Source organism: Penicillium daleae (assembly GCF_028827525.1).
Source record: "Penicillium daleae strain IBT 16125 chromosome Unknown utg000009l_segment0_segment0, whole genome shotgun sequence".
Taxonomy (NCBI): Eukaryota; Fungi; Ascomycota; class Eurotiomycetes; order Eurotiales; family Aspergillaceae; genus Penicillium; species Penicillium daleae.
Genome location: NW_026623157.1, coordinates 2,121,001 through 2,138,940, shown reverse-complemented (window position 1 = coordinate 2,138,940; position 17,940 = coordinate 2,121,001). Strand labels below are relative to the sequence as shown.

The following is a 17,940-nucleotide window of genomic DNA, read 5'->3' as shown; positions in this document are numbered from 1 at the left end:
ATCCGATCCTCTCTATAGTCTGACGAATTTTTACGGCGAACTACGGACTGTACCCTATAGAGTCCTTCAGTGCTCAAGTGATCTTCTAGACCTATCGTACCCTTATTGTCTTTGCTATCCTATGCCCTATACTTCGCGGCCCCACGGCAGATCCCGAGCCCGAGAACTACAGTGCTATCATTGACAAAGTTGCTTCCATATTACTTTTTACAATCCTTCCTTTTTCGGCTTGAGATATCTTTTGTTCCCTTTTATCTTATTTTTTCCCCCTTGAATTTTTATTCGGCTGATCTATATCGTGTTCTTTGATCCTCGATTCTGATTGACTGGTCATAATTCTGGATTATTTATTGCCTCCCTGGTCGACATTTCTCTCAAACAATTGGCTTTATACCTCCCCGGTCTGTCCATTCCCGTGACTAATCACGCGACGCTGCATTCCACCTGCACCTGCGCATCTCACATCTTTCAACCCCCCTTGCCCCAAATCCCGTCATCTTTTCCCACCCCCTTGAGACCCATCGTCGTGGGTCCTCATTGTCTGGGTCTCTAGATTTCTGGTTTTGTGTATTTCTGGGCTTTTGCCATCTCCTCTTTATCTGATTCGGGTGGTGTTGTTGGCGCCTATTGAACCACTTATCAACGACAGTATTCCGGCCCACCTTTTGGGAGTCCTGCATAGCACCTCACGTGGCAGCTGCCCTCCTGATTCCTCAGGCAACAACATCCGTGAAACCGCAGCACCGAATCAGGCATCAACCAGGCATCAAACTCCCCATCACCTCAACCCGCTCACCGCCTCGCCCCTCTCGCAACTCCCAGCGCATCCCGACGCCCGAAGCTCCATCGTTCGACCACATCTAACCCAACCATTCCCGCCGATCGACCTCAAGAGGCCCGACTCCCCCCCATCTGCATGCAAGCCTAGCATACCCGCCCACTTGCGCCACCGACTCTTGTCGCAACTTGTTCGCGACTCGATCCCAACCCATCCTCCGGGCGCGTTCCCTCGACGCGCCATTTCGCGGCCTCACCGTTCGATCGTTCGACTATGTATGGCACGCCTCAATCTCACGCGACAATGAACGGACTGGGCGAGGTGGTCGACGGCGCGGGGACCATCGATCCCGCAAATCTCAGTAACTCCGGTATGTCTGACTTTGCTCTTCCCTCGTCATGATTTTATCGGTCGCATCGTCGTCGTTTTGTCGCTTTTTTGATATTCCTTGCGCTTGCGCTGTGTGTGTTTGCTGCCTGTCCTGATTGCACCTGTCGTCTCTTTGCGCACCTCGCCGCGATGGGGATCCTCGTCGCCGTTCATTAATGGCGCTCGATTTTTCTCGCCCCTCTCTTCGCCCTCTCTGTCACTTTCCCAGTCACCTTCCTGTACACTGATACCCCTCCTAGTCTCTGCTATGCCGGCACCATCCACTGCTGAGCCAAGTCCGCGTGGTGTCAAGCGTAGTCGCACTCCAGATCACAGTGGGAATGGACTTAGAGATGGAGATCAAGACGATGGTACGTGTGCGATAGGAGGTGGAACAGCGGGACTCTAGTCATCCTTATGTCTTTTCGTCTGTTTCCTCAGGGAAATTGCATCTTTTCCTTCGCTCCGCTTTTGCGTTCCTTTCTCACAGTCGCATTTACTTTGTGCTTTGTTTCCTGCAGTTTGCTAACCTCTTTTGAATTTGATTTAGAGGACCAAGGTCGTCGCAAACGCGGTCGTCCCCCTAAAACACCTCGGGCTAGCTCCAACGATCATCAAGCCACGGGTACTCCTGTTCAAACGCCTCAGATGCAAACCCGGCCTCTGCCTCACCAGGGTGCCGGGTCCCCGCCGCTTGCATCACCGCCTGACAAACCCACTCCGTCAAAGACGCTCGTCAAAGCACTCCCCACTGTCAGAGACCATACGTCTGATCAATTAAACGAGGAGGGCGATGAGTACATCCCCAAGGAGTTTGATGATGCCGGAGAAACAAAGGTGGATTCTATGGGTTATCCCCTAGGTGGCCGTGAATACAAATGCCGCACTTTCCGTGTCCCCCACCGAGGCACCAAGCTCTTCATGTTGGCGACGGAGTGCGCAAGAGTGTTGAATTATCGGGATTCGTATCTACTATTCAACAAGAATCGCTCGTTGCACAAGATTATTGCATCTCAAATCGAGAAGGACGACCTCATCCAGCAAGACATTCTCCCATACTCCTATCGCTCTCGCCAAATCGCAATCGTTTCCGCCAGGTCTATGTTCCGGCAGTTCGGCAGTCGCGTGATAGTGAACGGCAGACGAGTTCGTGACGATTACTGGGAGAGCAAGGCGCGGAAGCAGGGCTTTACCGAGGAAGACATGGCCGGTGAGAAACGTCCCGGGGCCACCAAGGCTCGTGACCCTCCGGTAGAGACTCAGACTTCCACTTTGCTGCCACTTCCCCACAACGATGTCATCTTCAGCAGTACTGTTGAGCCTCTGCCACCCGGCTTGTCACTGGATGTTACGGATTCTACCTCGTTGGGCCAGCTCCCGATGATTCATATGGCGACAACCGACGATCCTCGGCTGCGGGATTACAATTCTATGCCTCGCTCACGCCAAGAGTTGACTGGCCAACTATACCAGGACAATACACGGACCAGTACTGGGGCTGAAATTATCCATCAGGCTCAGACCGCTGCCGATTTCAATAAAGCTTTGAACGCTCAAAGAAGTTTCCGTCTGAAGGGGTTGGATGAATTCTACGCGAAGCCTCGCGAGGCGCCTGAAATTGAGGGACAGGCCACCACTGCTCTCGATTCTGGCTTGTCCGTGTCGCAGCCTATTCAGCCTGTCCAAATACCACCTGCGGGGATGGCAACCTCTTCCCATCCTCAACATATGATTCCTCCCCAGACCATGGTGCCCGGTCAACAAGCTTTCCCTCAGCAGCCACATCAACAATCAATCGCTCAGTCCCCCGTCAGAGGAATGCCTCCTACCGGCATGCAACCCAACCTTATGCATCAGCGATCCAACCCATCCATGCCGGCCGGTATACCCCAGGCTTCCTACGCGTATCCTTCGCAGCAGCCACAGCAGATGTGGGGTCAACCACCACCTCAACCCCAACCGTCGCCCATGTCCGCGTCGGGGCCGCAAGGGGTGGGGATGCCTCAGTACGGTCAGCAGATGCCAGCAAATCCACAACAGGCACCATCGCCGCTGCACCATGGCCAGCAGCCTCAGCAGTCTCCTCGTCAACACCGCCCGTCGGTGCCACAAATTCCTCCGCAATTCCAGCAGATGCAGCAGCATCCCCAAATGCAGCAACAGATGCAACAGCAAATGCAGTTTGCAGCCGCCGGCTCTCCTGCTGGTTACCCTACTATGGCAAGAGCAATGTACCCCTCCGGACAGGCTCCTGGCGGTCAAGCCTTCATGACCGGCAACCCCCAGCAAGCAGGTATGACGATGCCCATGGGTGCGGGTGGTATGCCTGGCTGGCCTGCGGGAGCTGGTGCCCCGATGCAACCTGGTCAGCCTCAGCCTGGTCAGTCCGGCAGCCCATTGGGAGGATGGTCAGGCTACTAGATTGTGGTTTGGCGTTGTCTAGAATGGCGTTTATGGGACGCATTTTGCAGCATCGCAGACACCATTTGTTTTTATTCATTTGTCGCTTTCTTGACATCCTCAAATGTTTCCCGGTCTTCCTATTTCGCCCCTCCTTTTCCTGTTGGGGTGATCAACCCGATTTAACCTCTCTGTCCCCCCTTGCATCTTGTGTCTTCTTGTGTGACAACCCCTCATCGAGGGGTTTTTCGGTAATGTTAATCTGGGCCAGCCTCCCTATACCCTTTGTTGTACTTGGTTCGGCTCGGGTCTTGATTGATGTCCTTGCACGCTATTTTCCCTGTTTTTGATTCTCCTATCCTGTTCATTTCAGTGGTTCGGGGAAAGTCTCACCCGGCGTTTCTTATTGCTTGTCTTTTCTGGCGTTGATTTCCCACCTGTTTTGTTATTACAGATCTACGAGTATGTACGTTTCTTCTTTCTCAATATCCTTCGTCATACATGGTCGATAGAGAGGGTATCAGTGCCGAGTTTTTTCGGCGGGCTGTTTCTCGGATTCGAGAATTATTTGTTATCTATGCTCTACTCCCCAACGCGTTTCCTCTCAATTGGTGCTTCTTCCTGGGAAGCATATTTGACAGCTGCCTTTGTGCAAATTTCACCCTTGCGTGTGTTCTGCTCTTTTGCCTGTATTACCGTCTGTGGGATTTTTTTTCCTAGGGTGCTTTCTTCGGATAGCCTCCTTTTTTGCTTTGCTGTCTATTTCATCCAGTCAACTTATGTGAACGGCAATATCGGACGCTCATCATCCCTAATCTACGTTTCTGCTGTCCATACTTCTATCATGTGTTATTTTCGCGGCGAGCTTTTGTGCTACGTTCACTCTCGAAGTTGTTTCATATTCCCCTCTCTTGCTGTGGGTAGCTTCAAATTGACAATGATACCTTGTTCTGACTCTTCCGGTTTTGTTGTCTTGTTTCGCTCGCATGGTAGCATGTCGTTGAGTTAATATTCTCGACTACGGACCACTTGCATGGACATTTATCGGGACGATGGTGGCTATTAGGAGACGCGTATATCCATCATGCCTATACTACGGCCTCAACACAACGAATATGCATACTCTCAAGTAGATCTCCTAGGGATTATCAGGCTTGTTTACGAGCATGCCGCGGACTGTTTGCTAATGTAGCATGAGCTTTCTTCTCCATGTTCCCGAAAAAGAGTCGATTAGTCTCGGATTTATCTCGGTATCTTGCCTCGCGATTAAACAAAACTTTGATCTCGCCACCGGGCAATGATCAAAAATACTACACCCAGTACCCACTTCGCATACAGCAAAAAGGATTTAAAGACGTCCCCGGGAAGGCTCGAACTTCCAACCTCCTGATTAACAGTCAGACGCGCTAGCCGATTGCGCCACGGAGACAGTCGATATGGTGTGGCTTGACTTATGTTAATATTACTGGAACTTCATAATTCCCGCTTGCTCACTGGGAAGTTCTAACTAAGTCTGGAGATCAGACCAAATGATTAACTCAACATTAACCGGGCCATGGTTCTATAATCCTAATTACAAGGATCTTTCAAAAGCTATACTCAATATCTTCTTCAAATCTTTTTATCTGGTCTAAGAATATACTACGACTCCGTGGCCATCCAGGTATATATCTTTTAGTCGTTTTCAAGGCTATGTTGCGCTCGAGGGCTATTGGGCAAATAAATATATTTCCGTCGCGTGTTGTCACGGAAAGAGTTCATCTGCATCATTAACACGACTAAAATATATGGAAAGAAAAGAGAACAAAATTCACACAAATATCAAACCTGGTATAGCTCACTAGCATTCTCTAGTACTCCCCGCCAAAAAGCGTGAGCAGAATACCCAGTGGGATGCCCAGGGAAGGCGAAGTAGAATATTTTGTTCACGATATGCGTCTAAGCCAATTCAATACCATCAGAAACACCCTACCAACCGACTCTCCGAAATCATCTGGGCTTCCTAGCATTCCGAGAGCCATTAAAATATCCTGTTGTTTAGTTACTTAGTTCCATATTCTCGCAAGTTAGACTGGAATGCTTTATTATGTCGACTACCGAGAACCACCTCGACCAACACGAGTAGAAGCAGTTGTCGGTCAACCTGTCCCTATGGAACACCACCAAGAATGCTCAGAGATGAAATAGAGGTGATATCCTCGCACATAGATGCATAGCAACAGAAGAAATCGACATATAGACTCAACCATTCTCGAGCTAAATTTCAAACTAGATCACCTACGCATCCGAAAGGCAATAGATCCGATAAAACTCGAACTCATTCCATACTGATCATCAAGAACAAGGTATATAGCCATTATAGCTAGTTCAGAGAAGTTAAATACTTTCCAAAAATTGTTAGTGATATTTTTAACATGAAGAACAGACAAAGACCGAAAACTGATGTTCCGATTTCCCACAAACCGAGTTTTTCTACCCACGGTTCCCTCCCACACAACGCAAAAAATCGTACTGCGCCTACTCCGTAAGATTCGTTAGCAGTTAGAGCAATTGATCTTCGGAAGACCGCAAAAAGAAACGTCCCCGGGAAGGCTCGAACTTCCAACCTCCTGATTAACAGTCAGACGCGCTAGCCGATTGCGCCACGGAGACCCACTTGTGTAGAACGTCGGAGGAAATAGTGGCTCACGATATTGAACAAATCCAAAACTGGGAAAATGGGCAGTCTGACCATATATAAGACGAGGCTACATGAGGTGGATGGACGAGTCGTGGGCAAAAGGGAACGAAGAGCATCCCATTAGAACTAATGTTTCTAACAGTGTCCCCCAGTGACTTTCATAAGGGGATACGGGAAGTGGAGAGGGTATCCTTTGATTTGCGTTGAAAATCCTAGTCAAGCCATCGCGTTCAGAACTTTTTTTCGTGCCTCTAACGGATTATCTCGCAGACTATTATTTAAAGGGTCTTTTTGTCAATTTGATGGATCAAGAAAGAACATTTTCTATTACCTTCTCGATATAACTGCGTCCAGAAATGAATTGTAAGTAGAGTGAGGTAGGAAGAATGCAACCTAAGTGAGTAGAAGGAATGAGTAATATAGCGCTAAAAAAAGCTGCTTCATGACACAGAGAATGTGAGGGTGGGCAAACCAAGACTCCTGATATGAGCTGACTTTTCATGCTATGTCTAAATAGTCGGGTTGAGTCCGAAGTCGGACACATACGTAGGACGTGGAGGCAGGGCTTCCTACCCGATCAGCCGTACTTTATACCCGTACTCAAACTAAGAACTGTACATGATCCGTTCTCCATGCGCACTCAATTTAGAATAACGTCGGATTAGTTATAAGTTTAAGTGCCGGTAGATGAAGTTCCTAGAGACTAAGGTCAAATGAAGCAAGAAAAGTCTCCTCCATTCAATCATTGTTTCTTGGATAGTGACACCTAGATTCACTTGTAGGTTATCAAAAAGATGAGAACATAGATACGCCTCTAATTCTTGACACAGAGAGTTACAGGTATACACACAGTGTATGGCCCCACCCTGATGTCTTAAGGGACCAAACACATTCAGTGCAACGGCTTAACGCAGCCTCCCCTGCGCTACCGGGCGGTAGCGGGAGCGGCATTAGTGTTAGCATAGTAGTAGTAGTAGTAGTAGTAGTAGTAGTAGTAGTAGTAGTAGTAGCAGTAGTAGTAGTAGCAGTAGCAGCAGCAGTACCAGTACCAGGGCCAGCTTAGATGGCTCAGGAACTGCTCGTTGGTCGATTGACTACGTGCTATGAAGAGAGAGAAAGGAAGGAAAGAAAAGGTCCTTCGCCTCTAAGCAGCCTCCACCAGAAAAAGGGTGGTCCTAGTCATTATAACTCGCAGATCACTGTAACGCGCACATTTATGGGAGCATTGAATTCAACCTCTTTTTGCGGTATAAGGACCGCCTTTCTCATCACTAATCTGTAAATATTATTCGGCACCGAGAGTAATCCCTAAACGGCTATGTTTGCGACCTTCCTTCCTTCTGATTGTATCTTATGCCCTTAGGCCAGAGCACCATATTTATCATCAAATACGCATGTGAAGATCTCTCCCCATATCAGCAAGCCCGGAGTCTTTGATAACCTTATTCAACGGATTTGATGCCTGACTCCATAGGCATCACATATAGATCTTTTGTTCTTGTTCGCGGGGACCTACTCTTCATTCTTTCCACGTGCTGAATTCTTCGTTGAAGTTTTATTGAATTGCTCTTTATCAGCTTCGTAAACATACAACGATCAGGAGACTTCAGAACAGCAGAATGCACCGACCCGTTCATCGCGTTGAATTTTCACAGTCCCAGGTATTATTATTATGTCTTGTTCAAGTCCAGATAACTACACAGGGTACAAGAAAACGAAACTTTGAAGTTAAGTATGTTCATTGAATTTATATATATAACGCCCGAGAGCCCAATTATATCTCATGGGGTATTCGTAAGGAAAGCGACGCGATTGTATACGGCTCTAGGGAAGTACCCGCCCTAGAATCACTGCGGCCAGTCCTTGCAGTCATTATACGCCATTTCGTTGATTGGTCGATTTAGTGCTTAGCAGCCTCTGTTACTCATGTTAGATGGTTCCATATATACGAGAGGGCATATTATCTGACATACCCTTGTGGACATCAGCTTTGGTGTTGTGAACGTGCTCGTCCTTCTTGTCACCGAGAGCATCAACGGCAGCATTAGCACGGGTGCTGATGCTGGCATCGGAGTCCTTGGCGACCTCCTTGTTCGCGGTCTTGGAGGTCTGGGCACCGGCACCCTGGACAGTCTCAGAGACGTAGTTGGCAGCGTTCTGATGAGCATCTGTTAGCAGACAGCACCAAAGATGGAAGTCGAAGGTAGGAGCGATAGTAACGAACCTTGATGGTCTCCATTGTGAAGGTGAAGTTTGAGTGGTTGATTGAAAAGGTTTGTTTGTTTGGTAGTTTGGTTCTTGCAATTGTTGATGAAGAGTTCGTTCGAGGGCGATCCATGGGCTATTTATCCTCGAATTCATGGCCTTGGTTATCCTGTGATACACTACGTCATGGCCGTCTAGACCCCTCGGTGACGATTGCGGTCCGGGCTTGGTTATTGTGGAGAAGTGTTCCGGGGGTCTGAGTTCAGGATAAACAAGATTCTGCTACTGCCAAGCCACAGGTCTAGTTCTTGCAGCCAGTATGTATATACAACGTGCGGATTAGATCGCCGCACAGGCTTTCAAGACAACATCTATATGAAATTTTAACTACAGCCAGGAGACCTGAACAGCCTTAATTATTTCACATTAATATTTTCTCCCTACAGAAAATCCTCGCAACATCTTTCTTGATGGAATTTCCGGACTAAGAAACTTGGAGGGGGAATACTTCGGGAGGCTCCGCGGTGACGCAGTGGCTGGCGCACCCGAAACTTGGTTCTGTCGGCTCCCTTGAACCTGGACCAACTTTCATGCATGCTCAAGAGTCTAGGACTGGCGGATTCACATGAATTTTGGGGCTCGCCATAGTTGGCTTGATGCACGGAATTGTGTTGGTGGCGGTCGTCCTACAAGATAGATGCTATCAGCAAGGTCGTCGCATTATTCCTATCACCGGATGTTCCCCATAGCCGGTGGCAAGGCGAATACACGTAAGCCCAGCAGATAGCAGTCATGATTCATAGGTTCCAAATGCGGACTTTGAGTGCACATTTTGATTTTGAGGACGGCCATATTAATTTGGCCAGCTACTATTTAGATCGATGATCGATGATCTACCGATCCATGTGCTGTTAATTGGCATACGTGCATCCGTGGCCTGTCAAGATTCCGAACCAGGAAGGTGGGGCAGGGGAAGAGCCCAAGCGTACGTCATCCCCAGGCTCAGCCAATCTACAACTCGGTCCATGGTATGTTCCAACCAAAGAGGTATCGTAGGTCATTCAGAAATGATGCCTATTGACGTAGAAGGAACCCAGAAGTGGTATGAACCAGTAGCAGCCACGTCCACGCCTTGGCTCGGGTAGAAGCGCTACGATTGCAATTCTCGAGGCATACTAGATTCGTGAAGATAATTGACAGATGTACATTCGAGTTGCAGATAAAGTTATTTAGAACAAACTAGCTATTCGTAAGTACTTAGGTGTATGTACTCTTCTTGAAGTGATACCAAGTAGGGTAAGCGCGACTGACTTGGCTTTTAAGGATTTGGTGTCGAGTCTTGTCTGGCTACCCTGACATTTCATTAAACGGAGCAGAGATATAAGCATCTGTCTCCGTGGCGCAATCGGCTAGCGCGTCTGACTGTTAATCAGGAGGTTGGAAGTTCGAGCCTTCCCGGGGACGTGCGACTTACCTTTTGCTGCCTGCCACATTTCAATCAAAGTCCCTTACGGAAGGAACACTTGTTAATCTTTTTGATCATTTTTTTTTTTAGATACTCTTGATTTTTTCATCGGATAGTTATTTTCATCCTATTAAATTGGAAAAATCTCATTAGGCTGGTTAATTTACACGATTGGTAGGGAATCTCGAAGAGTAGCCACCGATATATATTCGTACACTTACCACTCCCGACGACCCGCCAGCAACTCACCGAGTTTCCGGTCCACGCCCTCCATCCTTTGAAAGGTCTTTCTATACAGGTCGGGAAGTACCTGTTCGTCTGTTCTCATCCATATCATACCAATGAGATGAGATGAGGTGATTTTGAACTTTCTTCGGGGTTTCAAACCAATGGAATCCACTAAAGATTATGCTCTATAACGGTAAGCTGGCCTGTTGGTACCTAGGTACTTGGTATACATTACCTCGGCAAAATTGTATAGCCTCTGAGCTTTTACAACGATACGAAGCAGTCTGAAAGAACCATAAAATGAAATGGAAGATAGGAGAGAGAGTGTGTGTGTGTACCTCATAGTATGTATTGAACAGGGCTGTTCCTTCCTCCGGTAACCTTCTTCCCCACAACCTTAATCCCGAAACACAAATATCCGACAGAAGTTTATTCCATCTACGTCTCCGAGTAGAGAAGAGTAAGCTCAGCCTCTCCATAATCTGCAACGCCCTCCTTCTTCATGGTTAAATTGATCTTATCTCCCGAAACAGTTCCCTCAAACCTAAACCGGGAAATCCGAGTTAGTGCAACCCAAACAACAGTATAGGAAGTATGATCAGAGAAACTCACCAGTAATCCTGATTCTCACCGACAAATAACTCAATACTATCACCATCAAGCTTGGTAATCGTGCCAGTCATAGAATAGGTTGCCTTTGTAGACGCGCATTATGGTGGATGATGGGACTGTGCGAAAACTGTAATGGATACAGAAGGTTCAATGCAGAAATAGATATGGAAAGAGAAGGCAATCGAGGGAATAGGGTAGGTGGGCTTTCATGTCTATTCTGATGGGTTCATTCTTGGACCATCTGCCATCTACCTTCGGGATTTTGAACCAGACTAACCCCGCTCATCCAAGTCCACCACCTACAAGATCGAATAGCGTTATTCGAGACTCTCGTATGCCGATATGATACGGTGTCCCAAGGCTAGACTGCAGCAAGAATACAACGAGATAGACTGTCCAGCCCTGTTCGACCAGCTCTCGATCTCATGTAGATCACTAGTGATCACAACCAAATCTTGCCAACCCAAGGCAAGCGATCTAACTTCGGTGTAGCTTGGATGTAGCTTACTCAATCTGCACGGCCACATGCAAGTGATTATCCAATGCGGGGTTGACAAGATTGGCAGCACGGGTTCACTCAGTCAGCCATGTTCGTCTAGCCCTAACATGAGCCACGAACTGCCACCACGATACGTAGTTCTCAGCTAGCCATGTTTGCGGGTCATCAGTTTCAACGCTACAGATATTGCAGCTATCTCCACAAGCATCACCGTTATAATCTCAATCGTACACGCCCTTGAATCAGTCTGCCTTCTTTATTCACCAATATTAGTAAAGAAAGACTCGATTCAGTTTGCCAGTAAACACACAGATCCTCCGTCGGAAGGAAGTGGAAGATCATCTAAGTGTTTCTCTGGGGCATGTTCATGCAACATGCACGGCTATCACTGTGCATAACCGATTCAGAGTGCATACAGTACGTGGCGTAGCGAACGTCTACTGGGATTTGGCATCGTTGCAACGGAATCTCTTCGTGGAGAAAGATACGTTCTCACTGGCTAAGTCAATCATGGAGTCATGCACCGCTCAGCCATGAGCCTTAAAGTCGAGTTGAGCTTAACTCTGCATGAACAGTCAGGCAGCCACTAGCCCAATAGAACTAGAAGATCCGTCCACCTACAAAAAAGCACAGCGGATTTGTAAACAGGAAACTTAGATTTTAGAAGCTTTCATACACAGAACTAAGGGCTCTCAGAGCCAAAAACCCCCCCTCCAGCAAAAAGAGGTATCTAAAAACCCGTAACCAGAGGCGTGGTAACGGGCGCCGCACTCGACGGGCAAACACAAGCCGAAACACTAGTCACCGGCGGCACAGTGCAGTGCGGGTTAACAGTCCATGTCGCAGACGTAACAACAGCACGGGCGTTCGTCTCGACCTTCTCCGCCTTAACAAGCACAGGAATGACAGCACCAGTGTTCAAACTGAAAGTGCGGTGTCCAACAACATCCAGGATAGACCCGATCTCACCCGAGTGGCTGGTCACACTGACAAAGGTATCATCCTTGCCGCTAGAAGAGAAGAAAATCTCGCCCAGCACGGTAGTGCTGCGGATATCCTGGGCGGCGCTGGTCTCCTCGGTGACGCCGTTCCACAGCTGGTCGTTCTCCGCGAAACCGTCCTCGATGCGCCAGGACGGGAACAGGTCCTTGATGTAGGTCTTGCTGTGGCGGTGGTCGCAGGTGTGGATGCTTATGCTCTCGCGCAAGAGTTCCTTGATCACGGGCTTGAAAGGGGCGGAGCCGTGGGGCAATTGCAGGCCGGTGAAGGTGTAGTTGGCGGTTTGGAGGGTACGGGTCAGCGGGGAGACATAGTAGTTGTCTGGGGTGTGGATGCGCTGCTCCTTGATCTCCTTTTGCCAGAAGTCGTGCGCGATGAGGGCTTGGTTGACGCCGTTGGGGGTCAGGGCGGCGTCGGACCAGGTGGCGGTGCTGTTGCCGTCGAGCTCGGCCCAGTAGCACTAAATTTGAGATAGTTCGTGTTCAGCTGGGTGTTGTGCGAGAAGAGGTCAAGAAGGGGAAATGTGGACTTACGTTCCAGGCGGGAGTGCCATAGAAGGACTCCGCGGCGTTGTGGTAGCCCTCACCGTGGCGGCCGAGGAAGAGCACCTTGTACTCGACGTCCTTGCCCGCCTTCTTGTTCAGCTCCTGGACCTGGTTGTAGAAGCGTTCCCACTGAGTGAGGTCCTTGCCATTGTGCTTGAGCTTTTGGTCGGCGGGGTAGGTGCGGTTGATGAGGCCAAAGTTGACAGCAGTCTACACGCCAAGTCAAGTGGATGTTAGATCATGATCTTTGAATTTCCCGAAGGAAAAGGTTGCATTGCAGTTCGATCACTTACGTAGTCAAAGGTCGACGGATCAGTGGCAGTCTCATCCTGCAGGAAGTATCCCGACACGGTGGAGTATTCAATCGAAGATGCGGCTTGCACCGACGCGACAAGACCCAAGAGGGCCGGGGTTAGAGCGGAAACCTTCATGGCGCGGCTGACTGTTTTTCCACGATACTGAAGCTGTCAGGCAAGTGGGCAGCGTGGGAGCTGGTGAGAATGATCGGCAGAGCCATCGGTTTTTATACGTGACCCGGCGGAGACTGTCCGGCGTGAACTTGTCAAGGGCAGGAATGTTGGAGCTCTCCGCAGTGGGCAGCGGGCCGACTTGAAACAGCGAAAGAGCGACGGCCAACGGAGCGGAGCACGTGGCAGGGCGGGCGAAGAATTGGCTGACCCACTAAATAAACTAAATTCAAACTAAAGGCTGGCTAAAGTCACTAGTTATAAGTTACTCGACCATTATTAGCTATATCTATCATGTTCACCATCGGCTAATTAGAAAGGTAGCCTTAAATACGTCGACTTTCTGACGATGTAGCCAATCGTGGCCCGGACAGACGTCGTGCATCGGCAAAGTAGGCCGTGGCTCGTCCGTAAGCGCCGGGTAGTTCGAAAATGACACGCGAATAGAGAAAGGTCCTCGAGCTAGGCTCGCCAATTTGCACCAATGACAACATCCAACCACATTTTTGATCGGGTGACAAGAGAGCGGAATTCACAAGGGTTCTGAAAGAGAACAAAGAAGAAGTAGGTATAGATAGATAGATAGATAGATAGATAGATAGATAGATAGGTACATATACTATGTATCGAATAGCCAGTTGCTGCCAAATATGCAAGTCCGTAACCTGTTCCAAAAATAAAGGAGTCAAGCCCATCCCCAAAAGAAGTAGGTAGTGTACGCATGAACGAAGAAATGAACAATGGGTGATCCACAAAAAGGGCCACGGAGAAGGTAAAAAGGTCTCGAGCACCGATGGCTCGGAAGAATTAAAAGGTCGTATCAGACACCCAAATAGAATATCCCAGGCCAATAAACACAAAAATGCACACAATGCTCCTGATATGTAAAAAACCCCGGTGGGACAACACCGAATAAAATAGAGAGACAAAAGAAGAAAAAACGAAGATATGTAGAAGGCAGCTTTCGACAGTGACTCGGTTTTCCCGGGCGCAATTAGAAAATAAACAGGGGCCTTACGTACGTAGGCGAGGGAAAAAAAGTGATGACCAAAAGCGGTAAAAGGGCAAAGCGGAAAAACAACTCGCACGTGAAGACGAGATGGCGCGTAGCGGTTCGTCCCAGACCAACAAAAGTATATTTATCGCGGCACATTTCTCATAGCCAAACCGATCCTGGGTCCAACAAGGGTTGTAAAGGGATGTCAATTCCTTCAAGAAGGGTAATGACCCGGGGTCGTGTTATTCGCAAATCCATAAGCCTTTGTCTTGTGCCCCATGTGCTGGGCAACAAAACGAGGATCATGCTGCTCGTAGTCATTCATCATAAACTCAGTTTGCTTCCGTTCACCGCCATCTGCTGAGCCCTGTAAGTCCGCATCTTCAACTGAGTAGATCAAAGAGGGAGAACCAGACACGGGCTCCATCCCAAACGCGTGTCCAGAGTGGTCGACCGCTGACTCAAACCCAATGGGGGAGACAGTGGTCGAATGGGGCACCTGGAGACCGCTCTGGAAGTCAGGTGAGGAAATAGAGCTAGTGTCTGCCCAGCTCCGAGCGGTCATGGGTACCGGATCGCAGCTTACGTACTCGGGGAACGCGGAAACCTGGGCCGGAGCTGACATGGGCGGGGCGACATGCTGGTATGGGAAGGGGGAGTAGATATCCAGTGGCGTGGTAGGTGGCGACGCGATGTTCACTTGCATCGGCTGGGAGGAAGGGAAGAACTGAGTTGTGGAATGCGCAGACAAGCAGTAGTTGCTGTCCGTCGGCGAGGCAGGCAAGAAGTGCTGGAAGTCCTGAGGCGTCAAGGGAGTTGGCGGAGCCAGAGTCGTCGAAGACACAGACGGGCGCAGCATATCGGCCTTGCTGGCCTTCATGGACCCGGACTCGGCGAAAGTGAAGTTCAGAGGAGAGCGTTGGGCAGCCGATGCCTTTCGGACACCTGCATACCGAGTGTTCAGACATTGGGCCGACTTGGAGTGCCTCATCGAGTTACCGGCACCAGCAGAGCTTGGGACGCGGCTAGTAGGGGACAGGGACGACATGGAAGTGGGAGCAGCCAGAGAACGGGCGTTGGAGGTGCCAATGGCAGCAGGACGAGGACGCTTGCGCCGGGCGGCAAGATCAAGCTCCTTTCCAGCCTCCTTCCACGATGCTCCTCCTCCGCGACCCAAGGATTGGGGCATCCCAGACTCGCCAGTGTGAATGCCGATGCCATCCAGGGCAGTAAGCGCACCAGATGACTCGCGTCGAGTGACAGAGATATCCGGGGTCTGCAGGGCCATCGGGTATTGCATATTGTTGTAGTCAATGCTGCCATCTCCGGGAAGCTGATTCTTGGAGTGTTGTGCCCATTGTTCGTTCTGAGCATGGTACTGAGCTCCAGCGAAGGCCTCCACATTCTGGGGTACAGAGTGCGATGAGCTGGGTACCTCAGCAATCGTTTGGCATGAAGTAGTCTCAGCTTGGCCATGCGAGGATGCCCACGACGTGGACTCCTCGTTGTTCTGCCAATCCGAGTAACCAGCGCCGTACGCAGTTTGGGTCTTGCTTTCTTGGTGCTTAGGGGTAGTGCTAGGCGGGGCCATGGAGGTGGGAGAAATGGCCTCGTCCTCCTGTGTAGACTCGTGCTTGCTGCCTCGTCGGCCTGTGAAACGGTCTCGGGCAGCGCATGCAGCATTCAACGCCCGCTGCAGAGATGCGAACGTTGCCTCGCGAGCTGATTCACTTTTTGTCTTTTGGTGTTTCTTCGTCTTGCCATCCTCCTTGCTATTCTCCGACGTGGAAGTGGTGGCTGTGGACGCGGCGGTGGTAGTCTCTGGCTTGGGGGTGGTGAACTCCTCTGATTCTTCCTTCACAGCGGACGCCTGGCGAGACTCGGAAAGTTGGTCAATAGTCTCGGACTTTTGTCGTGCGGCCTCTTCGGCCTCGGTCTTGGCTTTCTGCATCTTCTCAAATTCCTCCTGGCGTTTTTGTTGCTTGGCCTTGGCACGTCGATTTTGGAACCAGTTCTAAGCGGACGGAAATTAGCACGGGTGTTGTCTCAATTGTGCCCACCAAAGATATTTATCGGAACCAAGACATACCGCAACTCGAGGCAGACTCAGGTTGGTTTGAGCCGCCAATTGCCGCTTGACGTTGCTGCTAGGTTTGGGGTGGGCCTGGAACTGAGCTTCCAAGGTCTCGACCTGCTCCTTGGTCAAGCGAGGGCGCGAGAGGTTCTCTGTATATTCGTCGTAGTCCATGATGGGTTGGTGGTAGTAGTCGAGCATCTCCATGGGTGGATGGGGGTAGAGATATCCGTCAATGGGGTGGTGGTGCATCATGGGCGGCGGCACCATGGCCGGGTCGTAGGCCATGGCATGCTCCATTGGGAGGCCCGGGTGGGCTTGGTAGTTCCATGAGGGGTGAATGTAGCTCATGGCTGTGAAGTGAGGGACGGGCTGAGAGGAGAAGAGGAGGAGGGAGATGTTGTATGATGAGGTGGAGGATTAGGGAGAGGATCGGAGAGGGAGAACGGGGAAGTTCTAAAGGAACGAAGGTCGCTGCACGAGGAGGTAACTGCAGGTACGAAGAACAGACTATATCATGGACAGCGCGAAGTGTGATGAGTGGCGAGCTTTGGAAGGAGTGTGGGTGGACGTAGGTAGAAAAAGAAACGAGCCAAGTGAGGGCATACAAGGTTGATTAAGGAGAGACGGAGGCCGAGAAAGATTAAGGCCGAGAACGGTAGCAAACAGAAAAAGGAAAGAAAAAGAATGTAAAGGGGAATTAAGGAAAGTAGTAGTGGGGGGAGTGAAGAGGTAGGTGATGAAGAGGAGAAAGGAGGAAGGAGAGGAGGAGGAGAGAGAGAAGCGCTGGCGGAGAGTGATGGAGCGATGGAGGAGCAATCGGGACCTGACGAGGAGTCGTCGTCGAAATGAATTCCGGAGCTTTGGCGGGTGGTACACTTGGTCACTTGGTACGGGGCGGTACGCAAAGACCGGGGGAGCTGCGGTACAGATCTGGTACGATCTGGGACCCGTATTTTTTATTTGTCCAGGAACTGTAGAACTGATTACCGCTATGAACCTATGATATAATTCCTTCCTATTGCTCTTATTACTATCTCTCTATAAAACATCCTTTTTAAGTCGTTTCTGCGCCATGGAGAAGTAAAATTCTCTCCCCTAATCGACTTCGGAAAGGTCACTCCATGTTTGCGGACCGCCAGGTGCCGGTATGAACGGGGCTTTAAGCCGGCGCTCGAGCATCTCACACGGCACAAGGGGACAAAGATCGTCGCGAACAACCAGTCATAATGTCTCGTGAAATCCGGTCCCACCAAAAAGGCTGTAATCTATCCTCCGTAATACTAGAACCGCAATCCTCCAAACTCTGCCTCGGACTCAATACTCTGCCCTTCATTTCTCTTGCTGGGCCCTCAACTGGGCTGAAAAAAAAAAGAAAAGAAAATAAACCCTCCCCACTTGCTGACTTCGTGGAGTCGCGCTACCTCCCGCGCGGTGTCTAGGGGGTGGCGGCCCTGCTGGACCTGCCGGGACCTACTCGGCCCTGTGCAACTGCGGGCTGCGGGCTGCGAAAGGTCACACACACCCTACATCGAGTCCAGAATGGAATTCCGATCTGGCCTGGGCCCTCGAAAAGACCGGAGAGGGCGTGCACAGGTTTTTGGAGCACGGGTGTACAGTAC

At 49.9% G+C, this 17,940-nt stretch overlaps 4 protein-coding genes across 4 annotated transcripts; 1 reads left to right on the top strand and 3 right to left on the bottom strand.

Moving 5' to 3' along the window:
• Positions 1–1,081: 1,081 nt before the first annotated feature.
• On the top strand, positions 1,082–3,568 carry N7458_011911 (putative nuclear localization protein; the record flags this gene model as incomplete). The annotated part of the gene is made up of 3 exons (XM_056915293.1): positions 1,082–1,148; positions 1,408–1,518; positions 1,698–3,568. 3 exons carry the CDS (start codon positions 1,082–1,084, stop codon positions 3,566–3,568), a joined length of 2,049 nt encoding a protein of 682 aa, XP_056760047.1.
• Positions 3,569–8,127: 4,559 nt separating this feature from the next.
• On the bottom strand, positions 8,128–8,466 carry grg1 (putative glucose repressible protein Grg1; the record flags this gene model as incomplete). The annotated part of the gene is made up of 3 exons (XM_056915292.1): positions 8,128–8,144; positions 8,201–8,384; positions 8,452–8,466. The coding sequence occupies 3 exons, from the start codon at positions 8,464–8,466 to the stop codon at positions 8,128–8,130; spliced, it is 216 nt and encodes a 71-aa protein (XP_056760046.1).
• Positions 8,467–11,966: 3,500 nt separating this feature from the next.
• N7458_011909 (phosphoglycerate mutase family protein) lies at positions 11,967–13,211 on the bottom strand (the record flags this gene model as incomplete). The annotated part of the gene is made up of 3 exons (XM_056915291.1): positions 11,967–12,695; positions 12,769–12,990; positions 13,074–13,211. 3 exons carry the CDS (start codon positions 13,209–13,211, stop codon positions 11,967–11,969), a joined length of 1,089 nt encoding a protein of 362 aa, XP_056760045.1.
• A 1,247-nt stretch (positions 13,212–14,458) lies between these two features.
• On the bottom strand, positions 14,459–16,669 carry N7458_011908 (homeobox domain-containing protein; the record flags this gene model as incomplete). Its single annotated transcript, XM_056915290.1, has 2 exons — positions 14,459–16,258; positions 16,334–16,669. 2 exons carry the CDS (start codon positions 16,667–16,669, stop codon positions 14,459–14,461), a joined length of 2,136 nt encoding a protein of 711 aa, XP_056760044.1.
• Between the last annotated feature and the right edge of the window lie 1,271 nt (positions 16,670–17,940).